Below are 27,201 nucleotides of genomic sequence, written 5' to 3' on the forward strand. Positions count from 1 at the left end.
AGATATGATTTATCGAAGACAACTCTCTCTCTATTAATGGTGGGGTTAGGACTATATACCAAGAACCCAAGACTCAGGAGAGGTCATGTGAAAGTCCAAGCTGTGCTGAATGTAGTGGAACACCTGGGTTCCCACCCCAACCCACCTTCCAAAGAGGGCTGTATTTCATTTGTTTGAATAGTGAGAATTACATGAATTATGATGCCAGAGGTGTGTGCTTGGGGCATCTGAGACACTGGCATTCCATGATCATGTCTTTCGAACTCTAAATCTTTCTGAAACATCAGGGTGTTATTGTGGCATTGTTCATGAGCAGGGGTGATCCATATGCTAGAAGATGGTTTATTTTCCAGGTGGTTGGCCAACCCCAAGGTAGTGAAACTTGTACCCTGTGAACAGACCTCACTGATGGTGGACACCCCCTGAGCTTGCCTGGTTACTGCCCTCCACCCTAACCCTGAACATCCAGGCAGTGGTGGAACTAAGAACATTGAGGCCAGAGCTTCTGGAACTATTAGAGAGTGTCTAGCACTCCAGGTAGAGGGAAGTAATGCTTGGAGATGTAAGCAATCAGTGGTTTTCTCTGTGGTGGCAGATGCCCTTCCTGGCTGGGTGATAAGCTCCAACAGAGCCAGCTGTTCAACGCACGTTCCCTAGCACTTAGGCCTAGCCCCAGAGATCTGACACACTTTTCTGCCCTTTCAAAAATCATCTGATCAAAGGTATGCATTGACATTCCTGAAGAGCCCTCCACAATCCCTCCTCCAGATTCATGGTAGGCTCCAGTTCAGATAGGGGCCAAAGCACTGGCCTGGGTTCATCAGGATCAGTCACAATCCAAAACCCACACTTCACTGCAAGTTGACCTGACCCAAAACAGGCCTTGCCTTTGCCTCTTCTGTTCAGTCACTTTGACCACCCCATGTGGGCTCCCTGCATCCAGGACATGCTCTATATACTAGAGAGAACATCAAGTACTATATTGGAATCTGATTTCTCTTGAGTTCTTGATGTTTTTGTGTATTGTGACCTGAAAGTTTTGGCCTGCAGAATGCATGAGAGAATGCCCTAACCTCCATGAGATGGTGGCTTCAGTGGCTCTTAAGATTTTAATGATGTCATCAGGGTAGATTTCCTATGATAGTACTAGTGCCCTTCTAGAAAAAGGAAGGGATGCTAAAGCTCTCTTAGCCCTAGGAGGTCACAGGCAAGGTAGCCATTTTCTCAAGCCTGGAGGGGAAAACTCACTGGACATTAAATCTCACACCATCTTTCTGGGGTTTCCCAAATTCAGAACTGTGAGAGATGAATGCCTGTGGTTTCAACTTCCCATTCTCTAGCAGTACATATGGCAGCCTTATTTGAGTGAGACAGAGTACAGAGTGCCCTGGGAGCAGGGTTAAAGCCTGAGACAATGATGTACATGTCCACGGAGGATTCAAATGGAATGAGTACTCACTCATGTATTCTGCACCACCTCAATATCCTAAACAGAAATTCCTCGGAACAATGTGTTTGGGTGTCCAGAGAGATCAATACAGGTGCCTCCCCCCGTATCTCCGACACTAGCTGTGGTGTTGTCTGCCATGAACAATCAGATCAATGCAAGAAGGTGAAAATACTGAGTGAGGGACAATCATATGGAGTCAGAGAACCAATTCTAAATCCTGGCTCACATTACTTCCAGGAACCTCCTGTGACCTTACATCCCCTGAGTGATGGTGATGCTCATTGAGCACCAAGGTTGCTGCACTCACAGGATTGTGATGGACACCTGAGATAAGGCCCATTTCCTCCCCTGGTGTGATGAACTGGGCTGGGAATGTAGGTCTCTCAGCTTATCCCTCCACCCTCAGGATGTTCCCTCTAGTTTTCCTACATCCCAGCCTCCTTTCTCCATGCCACACTTTTCCATCCATCCCCACTCTCCAGCATCACTCAGTAGAGGAGAACGAAGCTGTCTTCAGAAACACTATTTCCAGGCTTACTTCTAGAAACCTGATTAATGTCAGAGGGGCCTGAAGGCTCAAAAGCAGGTCTCTATCCAACTGAGACAGGGGGGCTCAAAGTTGTCAATAGGTACTTGATAAAAATTTGTGACCCTGATTCTGATGGCATGAAACCTGGGCCCTATGAAGAACCATGGAGTTTGATTGCACATGACAGACCACAAACGACTTCACTTCCAATCACTTTTGTGCATGTCTGAAGTCACGCCATTACTTCATCTCACAAATGGCACTAAAATTTGGGCTCCTTGCTATTTAAGTATTCTCCTTGGTAAACTTCCACATTTTGTTGATTGGCAAACCATGTGATGTGTAGCCTTCTTTTTTCCTCATTGATTTGTAGGAGAACTGGATTACATTACATTTGGGCCAGTCACACTCAGTATTGGTCAGGCTGGGGTCAGGGTGGGGCCAATACTACATATGGGAGGGTCAGAGCACTGCATGAGTGGGGGGTGGGTCTGTCTTGGGATGAAGTCAGGACTTGCAGCCTGCTGGGTCCCTAGTGAGTTGCGGTCAGAACTGTAGGGGGGAGAGGTATAAAGGTCGGCCTTGTCTTCTCATCAGGAAGCCTACACAGGAAGACCACAGCCATATTGGGGATCAGTTGAATAATATTATCCATCATCATTCTTGAGTGGAGAAAGAAGATGTCTAGAAAAAAATTGTTTCCAGGCTTATTTCTAGAATTTATTTACTTGCACAGGGGCTTGAAGGCTCAAAAGCAGCTCTCCATCTAAATGAGACAGAAGGGCCCAATGTTCTCAATAAATTGATAAAAAATTGTGCCCCTGTCTGTGGTGGCCTTGGCTGCCACAAATGCCTCACAGTCACTCAGAGTGTTTTGCTTCCATAGCAGGTCCTCCCCAGATGACTCCAATCTGCAGTGCTCAACAGGACTCAACCCTTTGGGACCCTTCAATGGTCCTTAGTGTGGAGTGCAAGGAGCCCCTGCCCTAACCATGCCTAAGCAGACATACTATGGGCATCTTGGAAGGACACTGTGCATGCCTGAGTTCACCTTTTAAATCAAAAGCAGTGGAGAACTGCAGGCACTGCTAGGTGCAGTTGTCAGATGATCTCCAGGGAACTGATGGAAGTGGCTGGCTACTGATCCCATGAAGGCAACATGGCAGTTTCGATCATTAGGAGCTGAGGGTCCCTGACATTCAATCTCAGAACTAGTACCACTAAGATCTGAGAGCCACCAGTTCCTCCTCAGACCTCAGAACTGTGAATACCAAGGGAGATGTGCTTTGCCTCATTGTTATTTCTCTTCATAGCAGGCCCTCAGATGATTGGTAAGGGAGATGTTTAACAGCCAAAGATCATGGAGGGATACACAGAGAAGATCCCCTAAACCAAGAGAGGCATTTCCCATGGGGTGATGAGTTGGGTTTTGGAATCTTGTCTGTTTTCTCCCAGGATTAGGGGGAGGACTCATCTAAATCTGGAAACAAGACCCAATAAATGGACACCTGTGCACCCTGGGTCCTAGCAACCCCAGTTATCACCTCTCAGTTCTCACTGCATGGAGGTGCACAGAAAACATGGCAGAAGGCAGAAGCTGGAGATTTTTTTTTTCCTACCAAAGTGCCTTTATTCCCAGTTACAGTCAAACAAGGTACAGCTTCCCACCCAGGATTGAACATTGTGACCCTCCCCTCTCAGTACCTCCCCCTACCCTCTTTCTACATTTACTATACCCTCCCACTCCCTTCATTTTTCTGAGAACCCACAGGAAGTGTCCTATGTGATGAAGAACCTTTGGACCTTCCAAAACAGAATGAAGCAAGGTGAGATCTTGCCTGAGGGGCAGACACCCCAGAGGCCACTGGTCAACAGGACTGTCCTCAGGGCCTCTTCTTCTTTAGGTTGCCTGATGATGTGCACTTCCTCTTCAGAGGCTGTGAGGTTTTAGCCAGCTCCAGATCCACATCTTGCCCTCCAGTGACCTGGAGGGGAGGCCCAGTGCAGGGTGTGTTTTTCATGAAGCATGTGCGTCCAGTGAGAGCACTCTTCATGGCCATGGCACCTGGAGGAGGGTGGGAGCTGAGGAGACCTCTCTGGGGAGGTGGGGCCTGGATTGCTTGATCTCCTGAGCACAGGGTTTCTATTGGAGGGGCCTGGCTCTGGGACAGTTCCCAGGGCAGCAGGCGGTGCTGGGAGATAAGGAGGAAATCCAGGCTTTGGAGGTCCTCGTCCACACTGCAGCTATTGGCTGTCTTAAGTGGCTGCCCAGAAGAAGTGGCTTTTCTGGGACCCACTACACTTTTGTTCCCCAGGTTTGAGGAGGAGGATCTGCGGTTTGGGGGAGGATGGTTGGAGTGAATGGTCCCCAATGAAGAAGACCCGTGACAGCCTTGGAGGATAGCAGTGTCCTTTGAACCCAGCAACTCTGGCTCGATGGTCCTGCTCCTCTTCATGACCTGGGAAGCCACCTCTGTGGACCATTCCTCCATGCTGGCCCCTTGATCAGTGTGATGTTTCCGCTTCTCTGCACCTTGTTTTGCAGCTGCCTCGGAAGCTCTTGTGTCCTGTTGGGACATATCATGACCTTGAGGCACCTGCAAAAGTGCTTCTTCACAAGATGAAGGAGGATATGGGCACTGGCCAACTCTTCTTCATGCATGAAATGGGCCACAGGGATCAGGACAATCATATTTCAGTGGGAAGTGGATCTGTTACTCATCTAGGTCTCATAAAAACACACTGAGTGTCTGCTGGCCACACTCCTGGGCTTCCTTTCTGCTTGATATCCTGAACCCTTTCATGGCTCTCATGTCTCTTTTTTTTTTTTTTTTTTCCCATCCTACATCCTGTATCCTGGAACAGACTCACTCAGGGAGCCATCACAGACAGCATAATGATAACATCCTGTGGGCCACATGAGTAAGGTAATGTGCCTTCCTCATCTACCTGCTATCCCTTGCTCCCCTCTCCACCTGTGGTAACTCCCTTTCCTGTATACTTGTGTCCCTTTGTCTCATAGTCTGCCATGTATTGCTCTGTGCCTTGGTGTCTGTTCTGAAACCCTGGTAACCCTCGTGTCTCTATCTCCTTGTTCTACCTGGTGCCCTTTTCTTCTTGTCTACCTCTTGTTTCTTCCCAACCCCTGTTATTCCTGGTGTCCCTGCACTTCTTTATCAGGTGTCCTTGCCTCTCTTCTGTATCACCTACCCCTGGTCTACTGGGAGACCTTCCTTCTGCTTTCTACCTGGTCAGTAGTGAGTCCTTCCTGCTGCTCCAGTTCTTTTGTTAGGGCCAAGATATTTACATATGGTTTGGAGGAAAGCATTTCTTGCAGGAAGCGAGGATGAATTATATTCTCTGCCTGGGATGAGAAGGAAGAGAGTGTGAGTGACCTTGGGAGGAAATGGCCCCAAGTCAGGAGGACTTCTAGGAGAAAGAGGAAGCAATAATAATCCCATGCTCATTTGCACCATGGGGTTGTTATATCCCAAGTACCAGCTACACCCATGTATGAGTGCACACGTGTGCATGCACATTCTCTCTCTCTCTCTCTGTCTCTTTCTCTTTTTCTCCCTCTCTCTCTCTCTCTCTCTCTCTCTCTCTCTCTCTCTCTCTCACACACACATACACACACACACACACACACACACACACACACACACACACACACAATAAATCTGAGATTCTAAGCCAGGAAACTCAATTCCATGAGTGCCAAAACCTTGTATACACCAAGATTGTAGGCCCAGCTCACCTTGTTGACAAAGTTCTCATCAACATAGCTCATGAGACTTGGATCTGGGTATAAATCATCCTGTTGCTCTAGTTCTTCCTCTCCCAAGTTTGCAGCAAGCTCTTCTGTAGACAAGTAGGAGGGCTCCCACGTGGCAAAGTTCGTAGGCCCGAATAGCTCATCCATGATGTCCATGTACTCTTGGATGGCTTCAGGTGGGATCTCCTCGGGCGCCTTGTTCTCAGGCCCTTTGGTCTTGGCCACCTTGTTCCTGCGTGCCTTGGACTTGCGTGCCTTTGTCTCAGGCACCTTGGTCTCTGGTGTCTTGGTTTTGGCCGCTAATGAGCGGGCAGACCATACCTTAGTGTTGGTCTTTCTGGAGGTGCACACTAGGACAGGGAGGACCAGAGTGGTGTGTGAGTGAGGATTCCATGTTCATCCCAAACACTTGGTAGTAGGCAGGGTTCAGGGGTTCAGGGGACCTAACCTGGTATGCCATGCATGAGGACAACCTGACCCAGGAACCGAGGGATATAATAGTGCACCAGATGCAACATCTAGGAGAGTCAAGTGGGAGGACATTTGTAGTGACTGGTATTGCATGCACTCTACCCTACCGGGACCCAAGTCCCAGGCAGATCTTGTGTTGTTTCTTTGGATAGACAAGGAGAGAAAGGAGATCTGTACTTGGCCCAGTCAATACACAGTTCATAGCTGGGTGGCAGGGACCTCAGGTGTTAGGGGCTTTTTTTTCTTGTAAGAGGGAATCTCCAATACTGAAGGAAAAGTTCTTATTTGGGACAACAACTTGCCTTGGCCTTTTTCACTGCTTGGACACTATCATGGACTACTGTGTGAATGTGGGTACCCTACCTGGCTGTTGGACAGCCTCAGGGACTGGAGGCCTTCGGATTTCCAGCCTCGGAGTTGCAGGAGGAGGTCGGCACTGGAAGACCCCTGACAACTGCATCCTTGGATCCTCCATCTCCTCTGCAGCCTCAAACTCCATGAACCTTGATGGGATTTGGGTAAGGCAGGCACAGGCTGAGCTGAGAATCAGGTTAGCCATACCAGGCAGGTGCTGGTGTGGGATTCTAGGCGATGGAGTATTCTAAGCTACCAGTCAGGAGCTAGTGGCAGGAATGTGGAGTTGCGTCCTGGAGTAGGTCCGGCCAGTGACAGGAGGGAGCTGCTACAGAGGAAGAACTACAGTTCTCGGGAAACACTACATCAACTAGCACCTTAAGGGAATCAGATCTGAGGGACCCAGGCAGGGCCCCTAGCTGATCCTTGTTCTGGCTCTCTCCTGTTTCTGCCAGGAGGAACGACATCATCAGTTTAGTTGTAGAAACTGGTCAGGGATGTGATTTATATCAGGGAACACCAGAGGTCCTGACCCAATTCAGGGGTACCGAGGCTGGGACCTTGGGCCCTGAAAGGATCACCTGGGAGACCAAATTACAGGCAGGGTCATGTGGAAGTGAAAGCTAAGCTGAGAACATTGGGTTTCTTCCAAGGAGGGTGGGTTCTTCCCTTCCCTTGTTAGAAAGGCTGGGATTACATAGAGCAAAGGCAGTAAGGACCAGAGACATGTCCTGGGGCCACCTGAGGTGGTGGCTGGCCCTGACAATGCACTCCCCACCACCACCCTCTTCTGGAACATCAGGTTGAAGTAGCGGCCACTTTGATGAGTTATAATGGACCTCACCCTAGAAAGAGGTACCAGTTCCCAGGCAGGTGGCCCGAGTGAATCTAGTGCAACTTTTCCCCTCTGCAGAGCCAGCAAAGCAGCAGCAGACCCTCTGGCTGGGCTGGTACCTCCTCCCCATCCTGACCCTGAACCTCAAGGCAGAGTTGGAATCAAGAGTATGGAGCCTGGAGTTTCTGGGATTGTTGCCGAGAGAATGCCCAGGCCTCAAGCTAGAAGGAGCCACTATTTGGAGAGCTAGATGCCTCGGAGCCAAAACATAGGTAGGTGACAGTCTGTACCAGACCTTGCTGTGCAAACCATGATCCCCCATCAGTAGGCTCTGGGCCTTGAAAACTGGCTCACTTTTCTGCAGTCTCATAGAAGACCATCCGATCAAAGTTGCTGGTGCGCTGCCATTCCTGCAAACCCTTCCTCAGGCCCTCTTCCATGGTCATGGTGGGCTCTCGTCGGGACAGAGACCGAAGCACTGGGCTGGAATTCATCAGGATCAGTGTCCACAAGGTCACCCTCCTTTATCAGTAGACCAACAACCTAATTTCCTACCTTTGTTTTATTTGCCCCATGATGTTCAACTCAAAGTATTGACATTGGGACTCCAGGATACTTATACAAAAGTTTAACACCAAGGGCTGCATTGACCAGCATGATTGTGATTGGATTCCTCAAATATGATTGAGGTGTACTATGTGATGAATGTTTTTATCCCCCAACATTCACCTGTTGAAGCCCTAACCCCCAATGGAATGGTATCTGGACACTGCATTTAGTGCTTAGAAGGTTAGATGAGATCCTGAGGGTGGCGCCTCATGAGGGCATTAGTGTTCTTCTGGGAGAAGGAGGAGACACTGTGAGGACACAGGTGAGCCAGCTGTCTTTTCAAGCAAGGAGAAGAGAGAGCAATCATGAGATTTTAGGTCAGTTACCCTTTACCTGGGAATCCTGACTAACGAACTGTGAGAAAGGAATGCCTTTTTGTTTTTTCACAAATTTTCCATAGCATCATGGTGGCCCAGGCTGACTGAAGACAGGGCACAGAATGGCCTGGGAGCAGTTACAAACTGGGGCAAAGTTGAACATGCCCATGCAGTATCCAAAGACAGCTTCCCCTCGAGTGTGACATCACCAGAGGGTCCTGATCAGGAGTTCATGACAATGTGTATGGGTAGCCATAGATTTCTGTGTTGGAGCCAGCACCACTAAACCCACTTGTGGTTGGGATGTCCCTGGTGCTGAGAACAATCAGGTCTATGGTGGAAGGTGAAATGACTGGGGGAGGCATGGAGTCAGACAGCCAACTTCGATTCCTGGCCCACATTACCCCCAGGAACCTCCTCTGACCTTGAGTCCTCCATGTGATGGTGATGATCATTGGAGACAAAGATTGCCTGCACTCACAGGGCTGTGATAGGCACCGGACATAAGGCACGTTTCATTCCCTGGTCTCAGCTTGTCCCCTCACCCTCAGGACCTTTCGTCCAGTTCCCCTACATCCCAGCCTCCTCTTTCCAACCCATGCTTTTCCTCCTGACAGAGCTCAAGGGGGAGCCTGAGGAGAACACTCACATGAGGAAGCAGGAAAGTGCTTCCACATCAGGAGTCTGAGGAAGGTGCCTGCGGACCAGGGTCTTGAAGCGCTGCCAGCACCGGAAGTTCTCATACACGCTGGGAGGTCTGCTGGAGTCATCTAGTGGCACTGCAGCTGGGAAGGTGGGTAGTGTGCCCTCCCCGTACACTGTACCTGGCCATTGGCATGCATTCATTGGGAACATGATGGGGGCCATCTGGGCAAATGGTCGTGGTGCTGGAGGGCGAAGGCCCAGGTGCCAGTGGATCCCATAGTTTTGAATCCCTCCACTGTCTGAGGCAGGTACAGTGGTCCTCAGGGCAGAAGGTGCTGTGAGGAATGGAGCAGGATGCTCCACACCCCCACAGAAGGCCCCTGGGGCCCTCCAGTTGAGGGGTGTCTGAGTGTGGATAATGTTCTGAATATGAGGAGGCCCCACTGGCCTCAGTTGTGGCCCATGTTTTCCAAAGGTGGACAGCCCTGGCACATATGACTGTCCAGGGTAAGTGGACAGCACTAGAGGGTTACCCTGGGAGATAGGTGCAGTCACCCTTGGTGCCAGGGGCAACTCCCAGAATGGCTGGTGTGTTGGCACAGGGGCAGCTGGAAGAAAGGGTAGGCCCCTGAATGCAGACATGTGGGCACCAGGATTGAAGTTCATGCCTGGTCTCCGTGATGCAGATGCTGTGGAGGCAAAGCAAAGCGGAGAATGGGGGAGGGAAAATGACAGCAGGATTGAGGACCCCCAGTTTCTTACTCAGTGGAAATCTGCGAACAAATGCTCACAGCTCAGGGCCCTTGGGCAGGGAAATTGTGCAGTTTGCAAAAGTCCCTGAGTGAATTTCATGTTCCGTTCCTTTAGTCGTAGTTCTACCCAGAGAAATCTCATTTTCAGTACACCAGGATTCCCAGTTGACTGTGACACCTCAGCTTTTTCTGATTCTGAGAGGCCCCTTGTGCATCCTTTTCAGACACTCCATTGGCCTCCTAGGTGACTCCCTAGAAATGGATCAACTTGACTCTATTCAGTGGCACCATGCTCCTCCTCATTCTCACCAACAGGAAAGGGACCTTCTCCAGGGCAGATGCCGGGACTTTAGGGTCACTTGTGAAGGTGACAGCTTCTAAACCTATTCCCCCATCACCTCCTCAGCCTTCCTTTTGCTAATACTCCTTATATACCCCTCCACTTTATTCCTAGGCATCCACACACAAACAAGAAACACCTGATTTAGATCTCTGCCTAGCTAGAGGCTGAGGAATTCTGTAGTTCACCCAGGAGCACATCCTGCCCAGCATGTGGGTGCTTCTCCCAGCACTTCCCACACCAAACACGAATGGGGGACAGATCCTGGCCATCTGTGATCCTAGTGCTCACTGGTTGCTGCCATAATGCAGGGAGCTCCTTTCCCAGGGAAGAGGTCTATGTGATAGACACTGAGTCCCGGAGATCCTCTCCTGGGCTGACCAGCAAAGGTTACTGAGGTTTATGAAGTTGATGGGATGGTGAGGATTGGGGTTTTCCAGAGGTTTTCACAGACACTGGTCATTTTTTTATTGGGCCTGGGAATTAGAGCCATTCTGATGTCCTTTTCTTTTGCACTCCTAATAATGGGAAGGAAAGTGTCCCAGAGACTCAGGCCTGCACCAGCTGCTACCTGTAGCAAGGTTGTTGGGAGCACATTCCTGTTCACCAGGACATTATGCTGAGTGAGGTCAAAGAATGGGAGGTGTACCACACTTCAACACTTGCATGTATCAATCAGGACAGCTGCCTAAGTTCCAATGACAATATGAGTAGAGCCCCTTCCTAACTGTGTGCTATTCTCCTTCCTGTCTTCAAAAGAACCCAGTCATCTTCAAACGTGATCCTGGAAAATGAAGAACACCCCACATGTGCTCCCTTATCATGGAGTACCAACCAAACCATGAAGATAAGCAAAAGTCTTCTGTGTTGTCTTGAAAACAATGAGCTGAGGCTACACACACAGAGTGTGAAAGTGATAACGATTCAGAAGATCCCCCAGAGGCCCAAATCTATGTTGGCTAAGGTTTTCTGGGTTCCCTGCCCTTCTGGAATCAATGACACCTGCTGTCTGAAAGGAAGGAGAAGTTTTCCTGGGCAGGAAGTCTGTGAGGGACCCTGGACTATGGCAGTTGGAGTGCCCTGCAGCCTCACCCACAGAGACTATATCGCACTGCATCTGTGGTCATTGAGATCCCCATTGGGCAGTTTTCTAGCTAAGAACACTTCTGACCCCTGCCCACTTATGATCTGAGACTCCCAGTCAGTCCCCTCAGAATGATATCCCAGGCAGCTTCCATGTGTCTGAAGAATGGACACAGGGCTCAGCATCTTGACTCCAGGAAGGCCTCACTGGGACCCCATCTGTGACTGCCTAAAAAACCATGCAGTGACCTGTGTCCATTCTACAAGGAATCAATCCCGTGGCCTCTCTCCTTTCTGCTGACCCAGTGTACTTCCCCGGATTAGTCTGGACCTGGGTCTTAGGAGCCCTCCTCCCCATGAGCAGTATCAGTCTTCCCAGGGCTTCCTGGGCCATGTCAAGTGTATTGTCTAAGGCTCTTTCCTTCCCTTACTTCTGTTCAATCAGTTGACCACAGGGTAAGTGCTCCATTCTTACTCCCAAGGGTTTTTGGAGTGACTACCCTCAGATAACAGACCCCTGACTGTCCAGGCTCACCTCCTTCTGAAGGCCAGGCAGGACACCTGACACAGTGTCTCACAGTCTCCACAGTGGGAAACGTCAGTACAGGACCCAGAGAGTGACCTGTCTGTAACAGATGCTCAGGGTCCAACTGAGCCAAACTGGCCAAAGTTTAAATGTAAACCACAGTGGAATGTTGGATCCAGACATTCTGTAGCGGGGGAGGGGCCAAGGAGAGCTGGCCTGGGTGGAGCGGGGGCTGGGCAGACATTCCAGGAAGAGCTCTAATAGGTATAGAAGAACTTTGAGTTCCCTTCAGGCAATTCAGGGGTGACACAAGTGGTGTGTGCCTCCGGGTCATTTTGAAGTAGTTTCTAAAATCCACAGGAGAGGGGTGTGACAGGTGACCCTCTCTTTCAACAACCAAATTGTCTTTGCTTCCAATGATGGGCAGGACCAGTGAAGCATGGCTCTCATGATCCACAAAATCACCGGTATACACAGTCAATACTCTAAAAAACTGTGGGGTATGGATTGTGTTTTATGTATAAAGTGTTTTTTTTCTTGTTGTTTTTGTTGGTGATGATTTTTTTTTTCTCCCATCCCTGGCTTGCAAAACACACACTTTGGTGTTCATGAAATATTAACACCTTATTATAAGTCTTTTCAATAAATGGCAGGAGGGGGGCAAACCATGATATTCAGGCACTAAAAAGAAGCTTCTTTCATTCTTTCTTCCCTTGTTATTTCTTTTGAAGCAGTGATATAAAATATGCAGTGCAGAAAAACTCTGTTCTCATTCCACAGGTTTTTTAAATTTTTTAAAAAATAATCCTACGCTGTAATGAATGCTGGAGACCAGATTTTCAAAGCAAATTCTATTTGCTAAACCAAGGTCGAATTCAGGGCCTTGTATACTCTTGGTCAGTGCTTTGCCACTGAGCTTCAGCCCTTACCCATGCAATCAGTTTGCACTGCTTCAAACTGCTAGACCACAGGTGCTCATATGATAACACTAGTCAAATTCAATTTGTGCAAACTGGCCATGGGAAGGAGCACAGGGTAGAGCGCTTCCTTAGCTTCCAAGGACTGCAGCAGGGTGGTCTCTACTGTAGGCATGAGCAGTTTGTAACTGCGAAGATCACTTTGTCATTTCAGGCGCTCCCACTGAAAGAAGGACCAGCCCAGACGCTCTTTTTGGGGAGCCTTCTTGCCAGAGACACCTTGCAGGCTTCCCTACCCATTTCTTCCTCCTGCAGGGCCACGGGTGTCCCTCCTGCATCCCTGGCGCCTGAGCACATGCTTGGATGGAAGGGCGCGCGCACAGGCTGCCATGCAAAGGCTCCAACATCCATTGGGGCTCCTGCTGGGAAAGGCACAGGCGCGAGCACAGACAGCAGGTTCCCAAGGCCAGCGGGGCTCCCATGGCGGCATCCAGACTCAGTCCCATAAGCCTCTAGGTACTGGACCCGCGAACCTCTTCTGTTCCCACTATGTCCCTGCCCGTTCCTCTGGCCCCTGTGCCTCGCCAGGCAGCCCAGGCCCGGCCTTGCCTCCCCAGGGATGCAGGCCCCTCACAGCAGGCCTGGCAGTGAGGGGTGAGATGGCCAGTGCGGCGCCCACGTGGAAGCATCCTCCATCCATGTCCCTTGCAGCCTGTGTGAAACCCGGCTCCAGGGCACCTGTTTGGTGCCTGAGAAGCGCGGTCCTGGTCAGCAGGTCTGAGGCTCCTGTAGGTGTCTGACAAAGTGGTGACTGTCATCTTCTTGTTCCGCCTGAAACCTGTGAATGTTGGGGACACTGCCAACTGGCATCCGGGTTGTTAGCTGAAGGATGCTATTTCCCTGTCCTTAGCAACTTTGCAGAAGGGAACACACTGAGCCAAGTGTGCTGAGTCTGCTGTAGTCACCCCGTGATTGAAGGGCCATCGTAGGTGGGCTGTTGGGGGGCTCGTCTGGACAGAGCACCTAAATGATGATGGGAGAACCGGGTGACCACAAGTCGTGTGCAATAAAGAGAGTCATGTTGTCTTCTTAATTTGTGGTGCTTGTATATGGCGGCAGTGAAGTTGATGATATGGTCTCACCTATGCGTTGGTGGGCTGTTGGGGGCCCCTGTGGATATTTCTGGGTGCCAGGAAGTTTTCCATCCGTTTTGATAGGCGTGAGATCACGGGGTGGTTATTTGGGTGAGAACATGAGACGCTGCACTGGTCCTGGAGGGTTAGTAGGGGTTCAGAGGGCTCTGGTTGTTTTCGCTGTTCCTTTGATGGGGTGGTGGGGTCCCTAATGTGTTGATGTGCATTCGTAATTTGGATCTTGCTCTGTTTCGACTGCCTGACGAGAATGTGGTATGTGTTCAGAAGTGTGGGTCAGATGAAGTGGTGATGGTCATCTTCTTGTTCTGTGTGGATATCGGAGATCAAGGGAAAGACAGCTCTGGTTTTTGTAATATTTTACTTGTGGTGGTCTTGTATATATATATATATAGTTTTTCCACTCACACACCCTGGGGAGTTTGGATATACATGTGTTTGCATATGGGCTATGTTAAGGAAGGCATTTGGGTAGTTTTCTCTGCACTTGCAATGTGATTATTATAGTTGGGAAATGGAGGAGGGATATTTGTACATTCTGGACATCATGTTTTGGTACAAGGGATTTTGAATAAATTTCATTTTTATTACCCATGCACATGTACTTGAGTGTGTGAAGGCTGGTCAGTTACTAATTTTGTGGAGCAGTAGGATGAATATATTCATTGTGTGGTGTGCAGATGGCAGGCTTCTGCATTTGGGAAGACAGAGTTATTTCTTCATATTTGGGGTGTGTGAGCTTGTATATGAAGATGAGATACCTATGGAGAGTTACTTGCGTATTGAGTTTGTATTAACTACCCCACCTCAGGTGTGTGTATGTGTGTGTGTATTTGTCTTGAAGTAGTAGCAATAGTTGTGAAGAGGAAAAATATTTAGGTGTCTGTTAGTAGATATACTTAAGGGACATGGCAATTGATGTCTGATTCCTGGGGCCTTATATGTATGAAGTAGATGAGACCCCTCCGACAGTGAAAGGTAATCTGTTTTAATCAAAGTCCACTGAGTGGATATAGGAATTCCCACCCCATGCCCAAAACAAAAACTTTCACAGTAACATTTAACTGGTGTTTGGCCCAAACTGCTGGGTATTTGTGCCTAGCCAAATCAGTACATGGAATTAACTATTACAGTAACATTGAATAATCTTTTTTATAGAATCCAACATGTCTCAATCTGGACAAGCAGAAAATTAAGTTTGGCTGAAACAATTTTCAGAGAAGTTCAGGAAAGACAGTTATGATATGTGCCTGAGAAGCAGAGAACCGACTGATAAACTGAACTACTACCGCTTGGAGTTGGCTCTCTCTTCCACCCTCTCATGAAATGTGCTTACCCCTCCCAAAGAGATAACAACCAAAGTGTTCATTCACTGCCAGAGTGTAGTCAGAATCCCATATCTCTGTATGATTCACACCAGTCCACATGTGAGACCCAGTTTGACCTTGCTTAAGTCACAGCTGTGAATTCCAAATACCAGCATACAGTGTTAGGCATATGCATCCTGATGTAGGAAGTATAGAATGAGGTATGTGTTGTGATTTGGATCTTAAATATCCACGAAAGGTCTACAAACATTTCCTCATAAGCTTCTGGCAATATTGAGAGGTGATGAAACAGTAGGCGGTGGGTCCTACTGGAAGGAGGTTGCATGGTCGTGGACATGCCCTTGAGGGGGATATTGGGACCCTGGCCTCATGCTGTCTACTTCCCAGCTGCCATGAGGTGAGCAGCATTACTCCAATATGTGATCTCTGCCATGATGTTCTGCCTCCAGGGAGTCTCCAGAACCATGAAGCTGACCAAGTATACATAGAAAGAAATCTCTGAAATGTTCAGTCAAAATAAAGTTTTCTTCCTTGTAATTGGTTTACCTTACATATGCTTTCAAAGCCACAGAAAGATGACTAATGTAATGAGATAGATTAAAGATCAAAATGCCTGCTCTATAACACTCCTTACATATTGCAGGGCAGATAATTTAATGGTATCCTTTAGGAAGTGGAGTTTATTACTCAATTTGACAAGAGTTCTTTCACATTGTTGTTTATCTCAATTTTTGTAGGGCTCTTGGGTCTTTTGTCTGAGAAAACTTTCTGTTGTCATCTTGGATTTTCCTTTTTTTAAGTTTTTTTTTTTTTTTTTTTTCCTGTAGATGCTGATGGACATGATTTATTTGTTTGTTTGTTTGTTTGATTTACACTTATGGCTCAAACCCAGGGCCTCACACATCCTAGACAAGCACCCTGGCACTGAGCTACAACCCCAGCCCCTTGGCCTTTTCTTAAGTAGACATTGAACAATATGCCCTTATCTTTCTTAGAGTAATTAGGTTTCTCATCCAGAGTCTTGCATCTAGATAATTGGGAATACAAGTGTTGTTTTAAGTCTCAAAGATATTTGAACCCAGACTGGGCACTATTTTGATAACTATTTTCTCACAAACAATTTTCTTTCCAGTTATTCTCCTTAATCACTCTCCCTGATTCCATGTCATGCCCATGGTAACCAGAAATAAATTCCACCCCAGAAAGCCACTATTCTATTGAGCAAGTCATTCATGATACAGCCAGTAAACAATATTCACCCTTGTAATTTGAATTAAAACACATATATGTGTATAAGTAGACATATGAATCTATACATACATATGTATATATGTATGTGTGGTATCATATGTGAAGTACAGGTAACACTGAAAGTGTAAACAAGAACCACAAGATGTAATAGAGCTTTGTTTCAAGGAATAAGGGAAAGTAAATAAGGAAGAATTGTCAATATACAGAAGAGGGCCCTGAGGCCTAGATTCAGAAGTAAGCACAAAGTGCACTGCTGCAAGAAAATGTGGCCTTCTCCAGGTAGATGTAGGCTGATGTGGTGATGTGCAGAGGGGACATTATTTGGAAGAACTGAAGAACTCTCAGATGAGTAAACCTGCATGAACACTTGTTTGGACTGCTTACAGAGGAAGTTGTTCTCTTAGTGCCCTTTCTGCATGTTGTTCACCCACTAAGCATTAAAACCTACATATCCTGGTATATATGGGGCAGGAATGAAATTCAGAATTAGCATCAGGAGAGAAGACGTTCTCAAACATCTTAGGCTTCTTTGGATTAAATTAGATGCAATCACAAATAGGCAGAGTACAACTAGCTCCCTTAGTATTAGCAGTTCTGTGGTTGGAGTACCAGTGGCTCTCAGATTGTAGCATTAGCAGGCCTCCCCATATGTTCCTGGCACCCTGAGACAGCAACTTTCTATCATGGAAAGCCATCACCAAAGTGCTTCAAAACTTCATACATCTTTAAACCTCTTGAATTCAGTAAAGACAGAAAAGTATTTATGCACTGTTTTATGATATCTTAATGTGTCATTTCCGTATTACACCATGTGAAATGCAACACTAGACAACCTTTCTCACACTGCACAATTGTCTTTAGAATTCATGGAAATGCAGGGTTGTGAGTTGAAGTTTTATCTCAGAGGTGTGTAGAGCACTCACCTAGCATGCATGAGGCACTGGGTTTGATCCTCAGTACCACATGAAAATAAAATGAAGATATTGTGTCCATCTGTAATTAAAAAATAAATATTCTAAAAAACGCATGTAGCTAGTCAGAAATTGTTTTGCACTTGGGAATTCCATTGGTTCAATTTCACTTTTTCCTGAGTAAAAAATATTTATTGTCTTTATTAATTGGAAGGAGAACCAATACTATTGGTCAAGTTTATGCTAATTGGGGTTTGGAAAAGTTGTGCAGTGGGCATCCCCACTGTGGGCAGGATTTGTTGCAGAAGGATAGCAGATCGGCCTGCCTCAGCTCACTTTGGTTTTGGCCTGCCAGGCTCAGGTCTTCCTGAGGCAGGGGTAGAAGAGTCAAGGTCAATTAGATGGACTTATCAGAGGTTTGAGAGGCATTAGAAAAAATGGTACCAGTGTCAAGAAAGAAATTAATTTTCCGTTCCTTGACAGTCAAGGTCATCCTGGGCTCCTGTACAGAAATAAAACAGTCTGAATAGTTGGAACCTAAGAAGGATTCCCTAGGACCCATCATTCCTATTGTTGGACTGTTTGAAGTGAGGGATTTGTCCACTGGTCCTTGCCTGTGTGCATATTCTAACCACCTGTGATCCACTTCAGTGACAGGTTAGGGTGTTGGTGGCATTGCTCTGTTTCATGGGCAGTCTTTCTTGTAATGTCCCTCTTGGCCTCAGTTCTAGCCAGCTATGTTTGGAGCAATACCACTCTGGGGACCTTGTCTACTGGACTTAGCCATCTGTAGGGCTGTCATAAGGGCAGTTGCCTTTCTTTTGTTCTCTCTCTCTCTCTCTCTCTCTCTCTCTCTCTCTCTCTCTCTCTTTCCTCTCTCTCTCCTCATCTTCTTCCTCCTCCTCCTCTTGGTCATGATTGTAAAACACCCAAGTGGCATTTTTTAAGAGACTATCTAAAGTGTTGTCTCCGTTTTGCAGTTGATTTTGTAATTTTTTCCTAATGATTGAGTTATGAATTTGTTTTTCAGGTTGTTATGCTGGGGAAACAGGGGACATTGTGGTATATTTCATTAATGCTTCCCTGAGGTTTTCTGAAATGTTTGTGGAAGTTTCTGCATTCTCCAGATTGTTTGGAATAATTTGGAGATTTAGTATGGGTTTTCCTAAAGCCCTGTACCACACAATTCTGAAAGTACTTTCCCTTCCATTGCCCCATGTGACCATCTGTATCCCATTTTTGATCCTCCTAGAGAACTGCCTATTGCTTTGTTGGCTATGTTTCTTCTGAGTCCATTTCGGTTAGAAGGAGAAGGCCTCCTGGGACTTGCACTATATATCATTCATCCCCAGAGGATTCAGCCACCCATAAAGCATCCTAGTGTTCAGTGCTAGAGAGAATTTGGTTCATTAACATCATTATGTCTTTCCAAGGTAGGTCCAAATTTGGTTAATGCCATAAAATATCTCTGTATATTTATCAAGGTCATCCTGGAATCTTTCTACGTCACTCTTAATTTTTCTCAAGTCTTGCAGAGAAAAGTGACGTGTATTATAATGAGTCTTTTGGGACTCTTTCCTATGACTTGTAGGTATAGGAAGGAGCTGAAGTGCATTCCTCCTGATTTTCTATTTCCTCAGGATGTTGGGGCTCTGTTGGCAAACCCTGAGTAAGGAGGGTATAAGTGCTTAGAAAAAGGCTTTTCTGTATTTGATCCTTCTCTAAGAGAAACTGCTTTCCATTTTAGCCTTTCCTGTTATATTTGCCATTATACTCATACTTAGAGCCAGTAAAGTTCTATTCTATTTGCTGAAAACATTGGTGCTAATATAGCTTGAGAATCTTTGGATTGCATTTTTTTAGTGTAGCCAAAGGTGAAGAATCTAATTTACATTGGTTGCATAATTTTGGGTTGTGTCTTCAGGAAGAAGGAAAAAAAGCTTGTTATGTATAGGGTACCTGGCCACTTTTTTCTCCCTTTTACAATTTATGTTTAAGTGTAAACTGGATTACAGTTTATACTTGCCTCAGGAGGCTATTTTTTCCACATCCTCCAGGTGGTATTCAGGCCAAGATTGGGCTCAGAAAAATACCAGACACTTCATTAGGGTCTGAGTGTCAAAGAAATACCAATGTTTCAAAATACTTCTTCAGGAGTCGGGTGCCAGGTGGAGTATAACCCATCTAAAAGACAAAGGGGAAGAAGACCTCCTTGGGCATCCCTCCATTGTCATATTGAGGTATCCCTCAGTGCCATGTGGACCTGAAAGCCATGGATGACCACCCTTTGAATCCTGCTAGGTGGAGTAGTTTCTCTTAGCACCACAAAGTACTATGATCCTCAAGACATGTGTGACCACATTCTGAGGCCTTCATAACATATTAGTTGTGCTGACCAATGCATTATTCAAAATTCCTTTCCTGTGTCATTTCCCTCTTAAAAGGAGTGATCTTCTGTTTTTCTGTACTGTTTTGCCATACAATGTGGAGGCAGTATACACAGAGTTACATGTCCTTGAGGAACCTAGTTATTATGCTAAAAGAGAGCCATGTCCCTCTAGGTTAAGTGCCCTAAAGGAGATTCTAGTCTTTCCTAATATATTTGTTATCATACTCATTCTTAGGGCCCTTAAATTCCTGTTGTATTAGCACAAACATGAAATCTAATATGGTTTAAGAGACTTTGAATTGTGGATTGTCATGCTGTGTCTCCTTCTTCCTGGGTTCTGAGCACCAGAATCCCCTCCATGCTGTGGGGAAAAAAAAAGTTTCTTGGCTCTCTCCCCTGGTGGAGGCAAAGTTATCTGAAGTCTAGACTAGGAGAAGGATGAACTGGCAGGGTTCTTCTCTGAACAGGCAGGGTTTGGAAACCCAGAGAATGGGACCTTGCTCCTGAGTGAAGCTCACCAGAGACAGCATGGGATTTGGGTCCTAACAGGTGCACTAAGGATTGAAAATTCCTCAAAACCTCATTCATGTGTTCTATTGAAACAATTGGGGTTGAAATGAGTATAAGAAATCAGAATCTACATGATGTTTACAGCGCATGTGTGAGAGAGACACAGAAAGGAAAAGAAGGGAAGAAAACTGGAGCAATAGACAATGTGGCTCACCCTCTGGGGATTAGTGTCTTACTGTTTTTCAAAGACCTTGGATCAGACTAAGACATTGTGTTAGGATCCAAGATACACCAGGTAAGGGACCCCTTCCCACCATTGAGTCCAGTCAGTCTTAAAGTGGAAAAAAAGCAAACACTTAATGGATCCATTGATCTGTTGTATTCCTCAGAGAGAGGTTGAAGCTGAGCTTGACCAACATTCCTACTTTAGTGACAAAAGATATTGAACAAGCCTCCTCCAGTAAGTCTGACACTTGTGGCTTCAGACTAGCGGGTGCTCTACTGAATTTTAGATGGGTGACAGACATTAATTATTTTTGAAAGAGAGAGTTATTTCTAAAAGGAGTATAGAACTCCAGAAATGAAGGAGACAGTTTGTTGCTCCATTTCAGTCACCCTCCATAGAAGCCCCAATTTGGGCACAGAAAGAAGAATCTTGATTTTCTACCCCTGTTAGCAGGTGAAACTGGGTTTTTTCTGCTTCCGCTGGCAGGTTAAGTCTCTGTGAAGTGCAGTTTTCTGCAGCTAAGAATTTGTGCTCCTCTCAAAGGTGGGTTACACACTTCTATGTAAATGCAGAACCCAGTGGCTCGCCATCAATTCCTTTTCCTGGCATCTTTCTTGCAAATTCAAAGAATGAACTCTGCAGACCAGGAAGAGTGAGTGTAACAGTAGGATTTATTGAAGAACATGTATCGAACTCCTGCAGTGCAAGAGGGGACCTGATAGCTGGCTTTCTCTGACCAAGTGTGCTAGTCTAGGGGTTTATATTGCCCTTGCATCACTGTGATGTGTCCAAGCTTATGCTGGTAAGGCTCTGGAAAAAGACAAATGCTATTGGTCCCAATTTATGCTAACTGGCATTTGGAAAAGCACTAACACTATGAGTTAGCCCCAATCTCACTCTGTATTTCTTCACTTTCATTTACTGTATGCTTTGGGAAAAAAGAATTTGAGTCATTGAATTGTGCATGCTTAGTGGTGTGTCAGGAACTTCAGGGCCTGTGTACAGTGTGCTTCTGCAGTGGCCATCACCCATGTGTGTAGGTGGGGATCTTGCAGGGTGATGGATCAGCTTGCCCCAGCTCACCTCAGTTCTTGAATGATGCTCCAACGTAGGTGGTCCATCACTCCCCTGTTTTCTAAAATTGTTATCAGTGATCTGTAGGATGCCTGTCTGGCTTGCCATCTGGGGAGTAATGACAACAGGCAGAATGTATCTTGACTGTGTTGTTAGCTGAAGTTTCAAAGGGGGCCATGACTTCTTTCCCTGGAAACCAAGCCTTGTCCACCTATGCAGGAAGCCCTTTGTGATGCTGAATATTTGTTCAGCCTGGATATCTAGCGTCTTCCAAAGGATCAGAAATAAGCTATCTAAGTAAAATGCCATCCCCATTGCCAATTCTAGAAAATTCTACGATGGTTTAAAAGACGGAAGGCTCCAAACATCTCTCTTACATGAGACAGAAGAGAAAGGGCCAACACTTTCCAAGAGGCATTTAAAGAAAACTTTTGGGGCTTGGGTTGTGTCACAGTGATAAAATACTTGCCTAGCATGTGTGAGGTCCAGAGTTCAATAACCTGTACCACCAAAAATACAAAAAGGAAAGAAAAACATTGGTTTCCCTGTCTTTGACATTCATGGCTGACCCAATTATGTCACTGTGACCTAGAATTATATTTGGTCAAAGTATATTTGAGATCACTCCATCCTTCAATCTCTTTCAATGATACCACCATTTTGAATCTCGTTATCCTTTTTCGGTCTGCTGTATGAGGAGCCTCTTCCTACCCATACCTCAGGGAAGTCCCATGGTTTCCTGGAAGGATACTGTGTGTGCTTGAGCCCACCTTGTTTTTCTTTTTAAGTAAATGAGCTTCCTTCCCAATCTCCTTATGCAAAAAGTGCCTGTAACACTTACCCTTGTGGTGCAGCATAACTCCTACTGAGGCCTCAAGTACATTGTTATATTCAACCTATGCATGCCTTTTATCTCAAGTAGAGCAGGTAGAGCTGATTTTACTAAGAACTGGTTACAGGAAAGGCTGCTGGCACTGAAAGCAGACCTGGAAGGTCACCCTGAGGACAGTTATGAAAGAGAATGACAGAGAGCAATGGAGAGCTGCTAAGAGCTACTGGGTCTGGTTGTTGAAAGAGTTCCAGGGAACTCTCAGTAGCTACTCGCTCCTCCTGTCAGGAACACAATGGCAGAGCTGCTCTCACTGGACACTGAGGGTCACTGTCATTCACTCTTAGGGCTGTGAATGCTAAGATCTGGGATATGTTGGCCCTGGAAACTCAGAACGGATAATATTAAGGGAGGTGCACTTTTCCTATTTGTGGATGCTCTCAAGATGGATGTTTGAATCCTCAGCCAATTGGTAACAGAGATGGTTATGGGACACAGTTCATGAAGGGATGTACAGAGAAGGCCCCTTAAAGTGACTGAGGCTATGTAAACAACATAATGACTGGGTTTCTGTTAAGCTTTTGTTCTGTTTTTCTTCCAGCATCAGTGGAAGGTGCAGCCTAAATATGGAGGCAAGGGCTTGGCCCTGCATCTGTGCACCCTGAGGAATGGAATCTGCAGATACCTCCTCCTTTCAGTCCTCACCCCACAGAGTAGCACAGACACCACAGCAGAAGGCAGCAGCCATGAGAACATTTCTCTACTAAATGCTTTTTCTTCACTCTTGACAGTCAACTCCCGCCATGTGTAGCTTTGCCCCAGGTATGCACCTCTCTCCTTCTCCCTTCCCAGTTCCCACCTTTGGCCTTCCTCCTACATTCCCAGGGCCCTCTCCTTGCCCTCCCTTTCCTGAGGACTAGCAGGATCAGTTCTGAATGACAAGGATCTTTGCCCCTTGTGTTGCAGGATGTAGTGAAGGTGAGATCTCACCAAGACCCTGCCTGAGAGGTTGGCTCACCCGATACCTATCCTACCTACTGTCTTCAATGCCTCTTCTTCTTTCTCTGGGGTCTGATGACTGACATTCCTCTCAGATGCTGGGCAATAGGAATCAGCCCCAGAGCCATATGTTTCTTTCCAGAGACCTGGAGATGAGACCCAGAATAGGGTGTCTTTCCTGCATGCATTGGGTGTCAATCTGTAGTTCACTTCATAGATTGGCATCAGGAGGGGGATAGAGATGAGGACTCTTCTTTTGGGCAGAGGAGCCTGTAGTGCTCAGCCTCCAGGGATGAAGGGGCCTTTGTGAAGTCCTGGGTCTGGGACAGTTGCAGCACAGCAGAAGGTGCTGGGAAGCCAGGAGGATGTTCGGGGTATGGAGGGTCATGGTTGTCCTCACTAAACACATCTGCTTTCTCATGTGGCTCCTGTAGGAGAAGTTCTGCTGGGACTCACTGCCCTTCACTGACCCAGGCTTAGAGAAGAGATTCTGTGGTCCAGGGTAGAGTTGAGGACTGGATGGGACCCATTGAGGAAGACTCACAACAGTGCAGGAAGATACCAGTGTGCTTTCATTATAGGACCTAGGGTTATGTGACACCTGGTGGGCCAGATCTCGATATAGGACTCATGTTCAGTGCTATCACTATGTCCCTCTATACCTTGGCTGGCAGTTGATTTCGAAGCACTATAGTCGGGGTACAACATAACTTTCAGGCACCTACACTGATCATTTCTACTTTGAGGGCAATAGTTGCATTTTCACCAGCTACAGAACAGAAATGGCCCATGCTCAGTCTGTATTGGGTATCAGGGTAGACAGAGGGACGTGGGGGATGTGTAAAAATGAACGGGAGGTATCACCTGTCTTGGTGTCAGACTGAAGTTCTGATGGCCATTCTGCTGGGTGAGTCCTTCCCCCTGGTCCAGCTCTTTGGTTAAGGTCAAGATATCCATGTGTAGTCCTATGAAAAGCAACACTTCCAAGAAATGGGGGTGTGGAAATTGAAGCCTGCGCCTGGAGAAGAAGAAATTGTGTGTGGCCTTGGTAGGAAGGGTCCCCAAGCCCAAGACACCTCTGGGACTTGTAGGAAGCATGGATGGTGTCTTCTGGTTCACACCATGGAGTTGCTAAGTCAAGACCATGAGCTACCCCACCCACCAGACAAACAGTGCTGAGAATGTAAAGAATAAAACATAATTCCATGAGTCCAGGCTGACATTCCCAAAGTCTTGTAGACACCTGGTTTCCCAGCCCAGCCCACCTTGGTGAAAAAGTCCTCTTGGAGCACAGCTCATCAGTCTAGGGCAGGAGATTTAGATCTTGATACAAATTGTCCCCTTTTAGATGTCACTCCATTTCATTGTCTTCCAGGTTTCCCATGGACTTGTCTATGGCCAAATGTGGGCCTATCCACATGGTGAAGTTGGGAAACCCCACCAGATGTTCATGATGTCCATCTATACAGTTATGACTTCAAGTGTGATCTAGTCAGGAATTTTGGTCTCTGGATACCTGCAGTATTAGACTTCTGGTGGGTGAGCCTCAGGGCCAGTCTTTCTGGAGGTTCACACTAGGACAGAGGGTAAGAGGCTGATGCGTACATGGTTGTTCTAGCTGTGCTCCATCCATTCAGTGAAAGAAAGTGTTTAAGGGATCTACTCTGGTCCAGGATGGCCCTGCACATTCTGACATCAGGAACCATTAGAGGAGACTCTGCACCAGTGGGACAATGTATGTCATGTGGGAGGACATTTTGAGATACCCATATTCGATATACTTGGGCCACATGGACTCATGTCCTAGGCAGACGGTGTGTTGACTCTTTACATAGGCAGGGGGAGAGAAGATAGCACCTTGGAATAGGCTATATCCACTTCAAATCCAAGGGCATCTGGAATCCCAAATGCTCAGGGGCTGTTCCACTGGCAAGAGAAGTGCCCTATTCTGAAAAAATGTTCACATGTGTGCTATCACACCCCATTATCACCACTTTTTTAATCATAAATTTTTATGGGAATGTGTTTAGCTCTCTCTTGCTGCACAATCTCAAAGACTGGAGAATGTGGAAGATTGAGCCTCTATGGGATTGGATGTGTCTGACACTGGAATCTATCATCAACTGAAGCTTTGGGTCCTCTATCTCTTCCGCCTCAAAATCCACAAACCTGACAGGTATGCAAGACATAGGATTATTTTAAAAAAAGATTTCTTTTTGGAAAACTCAAGCTGTAGCTTCATAGCAATGAGGAGCTGGTAGCAGGCATGGGGAGTAGTGCTCAGACCATGGGATGGGCTGGTCCCAGGAGGGATTATTTCCCAATGCAGAAACCATTCTGAGTGCTCCTGACATCACTTAGCACCTGAAGAGAACCATGTGGTCCTTAGTGAACCAGGAACATTCCTTTAAGATCCTCCCACACTTATTCCAGGCTTCTCATGTCCCTGCCCTGAACCACGCAGAAAAGTCAAGCATCAGCATCTGGTCAAAGATATGATTTATGGAAGACAACTCTCTCTCTATTAATGGTGGGGTTAGGACTATATACCAAGAACCCAAGACTCAGGAAAGGTCATGTGAAAGTCCAAGCTGTGCTGAATGTAGTGGAACACCTGGGTTCCCACCCCAACCCACCTTCCAAAGAGGGCTGTATTTCATTTGTTTGAATAGTGAGAATTACATGAATTATGATGCCAGAGGTGTGTGCTTGGGGCATCTGAGACACTGGCATTCCATGATCATGTCTTTCGAACTCTAAATCTTTCTGAAACATCAGGGTGTTATTGTGGCATTGTTCATGAGCAGGGGTGATCCATATGCTAGAAGATGGTTTATTTTCCAGGTGGTTGGCCAACCCCAAGGTAGTGAAACTTGTACCCTGTGAACAGACCTCACTGATGGTGGACACCCCCTGAGCTTGCCTGGTTACTGCCCTCCACCCTAACCCTGAACATCCAGGCAGTGGTGGAACTAAGAACATTGAGGCCAGAGCTTCTGGAACTATTAGAGAGTGTCTAGCACTCCAGGTAGAGGGAAGTAATGCTTGGAGATGTAAGCAATCAGTGGTTTTCTCTGTGGTGGCAGATGCCCTTCCTGGCTGGGTGATAAGCTCCAACAGAGCCAGCTGTTCAACGCACGTTCCCTAGCACTTAGGCCTAGCCCCAGAGATCTGACACACTTTTCTGCCCTTTCAAAAATCATCTGATCAAAGGTATGCATTGACATTCCTGAAGAGCCCTCCACAATCCCTCCTCCAGATTCATGGTAGGCTCCAGTCCAGATAGGGGCCAAAGCACTGGCCTGGGTTCATCAGGATCAGTCACAATCCAAAACCCACACTTCACTGCAAGTTGACCTGACCCAAAACAGGCCTTGCCTTTGCCTCTTCTGTTCAGTCACTTTGACCACCCCATGTGGGCTCCCTGCATCCAGGACATGCTCTATATACTAGAGAGAACATCAAGTACTATACTGGAATCTGATTTCTCTTGAGTTCTTGATGTTTTTGTGTATTGTGACCTGAAAGTTTTGGCCTGCAGAATGCATGAGTGAATGCCCTAACCTCCATGAGATGGTGGCTTCAGTGGCTCTTAAGATTTTAATGATGTCATCAGGGTAGATTTCCTATGATAGTACTAGTGCCCTTCTAGAAAAAGGAAGGGATGCTAAAGCTCTCTTAGCCCTAGGAGGTCACAGGCAAGGTAGCCATTTTCTCAAGCCTGGAGGGGAAAACTCACTGGACATTAAATCTCACACCATCTTTCTGGGGTTTCCCAAATTCAGAACTGTGAGAGATGAATGCCTGTGGTTTCAACTTCCCATTCTCTAGCAGTACATATGGCAGCCTTATTTGAGTGAGACAGAGTACAGAGTGCCCTGGGAGCAGGGTTAAAGCCTGAGACAATGATGTACATGTCCACGGAGGATT

General features: G+C 46.7%; 1 protein-coding gene across 1 annotated transcript in view; it reads right to left on the reverse strand.

Moving 5' to 3' along the window:
- Positions 1–3,862: 3,862 nt before the first annotated feature.
- Positions 3,863–27,201, reverse strand: part of LOC143382664 (NUT family member 2F-like) — a 31,081-nt gene continuing 7,742 nt past the window's right edge. Inside the window, exons 5-10 of the mRNA XM_076836884.2 lie at positions 8,990–9,519; positions 7,769–7,897; positions 6,589–6,728; positions 5,737–6,053; positions 5,227–5,343; positions 3,863–4,546 (exon numbers count right to left, since the gene is read on the reverse strand). Coding sequence (XP_076692999.2) covers positions 3,863–4,546; positions 5,227–5,343; positions 5,737–6,053; positions 6,589–6,728; positions 7,769–7,897; positions 8,990–9,519 — 1,917 coding nt within the window. The remainder of the gene's footprint in view (positions 4,547–5,226; positions 5,344–5,736; positions 6,054–6,588; positions 6,729–7,768; positions 7,898–8,989; positions 9,520–27,201) is intronic.

The sequence above is a fragment of the Callospermophilus lateralis genome, chromosome 17 (genome assembly GCF_048772815.1).
Source record: "Callospermophilus lateralis isolate mCalLat2 chromosome 17, mCalLat2.hap1, whole genome shotgun sequence".
In the NCBI taxonomy this organism is placed as follows: domain Eukaryota; kingdom Metazoa; phylum Chordata; class Mammalia; order Rodentia; family Sciuridae; genus Callospermophilus; species Callospermophilus lateralis.